This window comes from Hipposideros armiger, unplaced genomic scaffold (assembly GCF_001890085.2).
Source record: "Hipposideros armiger isolate ML-2016 unplaced genomic scaffold, ASM189008v1 scaffold_1481, whole genome shotgun sequence".
NCBI lineage: Eukaryota > Metazoa > Chordata > Mammalia > Chiroptera > Hipposideridae > Hipposideros > Hipposideros armiger.
This window is the reverse complement of record NW_017732831.1, coordinates 193,091-194,205: the sequence shown is the minus strand read 5'-3', so window position 1 is coordinate 194,205 and position 1,115 is coordinate 193,091. Positions and strand designations below refer to the sequence as shown.

The window sequence follows — 1,115 nt, the reverse complement described above, 5'->3', positions numbered from 1 at the left end:
TCATGGGATGTCAACATGAAGAATGTCACTGAAGTTACTATATTTGTACTGACGGGCTTCACAGACAAGCTTGAACTGCAGTTCATCTTATTCCTCCTGTTTCTAGCAGTTTACCTGTTTACTCTGGTAGGAAATTTAGGAATTGTTGTATTGGTCATGGGAGATTCCCGGCTTCACAACCCCATGTACTATTTTCTGAGTGTGTTATCATCCGTGGATGCCTGCTTTTCCTCAGTAATTACCCCAAATATGTTAGTAGATTTTATGTCAAAGAATAAAGCCATTTCACTCCTTGGATGTGCAACACAGATGTTTCTGGCTGTTACTTTTGGGACCACGGAATGCTTTCTCTTGGCTGCAATGGCATATGATCGCTACGTAGCAATCTACAACCCTCTCCTGTATTCAGTTAGCATGTCAGCCAGAGTCTACGTGCCACTCATCATTGCTTCCTATGTTGGTGGCATTTTGCATGCTTCCATACACACAGTGGCCACATTTAGCCTCTCCTTCTGTGCATCCAATGAAATCAGGCATGTCTTTTGTGACATCCCTCCTCTCCTTGCTATTTCTTGTTCTGACACTCACACGAACCAGCTCCTCCTCTTCTACTTTGTGGGCTCCATCGAGATAGTCACTATCCTGGTCATCCTGATCTCCTATGGCTTTATTCTGTTGGCCATTCTGAGGATGCGTTCTGCTGAGGGGAGGAGAAAAGTCTTTTCTACGTGTGGCTCTCACCTAACTGGAGTGTCCATTTGTCACGGAACCATCCTCTTCATGTACGTGAGACCAAGTTCCAACTACGCTTTGGACCATGACATGATTGTGTCGATATTTTACACCATTATAATTCCCATGCTGAATCCTATCATCTACAGTTTGAGGAACAAAGATGTAAAAGAGGCAATGAAAAGAGTGGTTGGTAAAAATGGGTGTATCAATAAAGTATATTTTTCACACTAACCATTAAATTGAAATAAATTAAGAATGATGTACATTGTCTCTATGTCAAGAACTTATAATAAAAATGTGTTGTTTTAGTTTACTAATGTCTTTTGTTTCTTCTCAGACCATTTTATATAAGGATCACAGTCATATCTCCATCTGTGTGG

General features: G+C 40.9%; 1 protein-coding gene across 1 annotated transcript; it reads left to right on the top strand.

Moving 5' to 3' along the window:
• Positions 1–12: 12 nt before the first annotated feature.
• Positions 13–970, top strand: LOC109377617 (olfactory receptor 5T2-like). Its single transcript, XM_019634025.1, has one exon. It carries the CDS (start codon positions 16–18, stop codon positions 964–966), a length of 951 nt encoding a protein of 316 aa, XP_019489570.1. The 5' UTR covers positions 13–15; the 3' UTR covers positions 967–970.
• The last annotated feature ends 145 nt before the right edge of the window (positions 971–1,115 follow it).

Bases quoted from the DNA above. Each gene is read 5' to 3' on its own strand.
- LOC109377617 (XM_019634025.1), top strand. From the start codon at position 16: ATGAAGAATGTCACTGAAGTTACTATATTTGTACTGACGGGCTTCACA.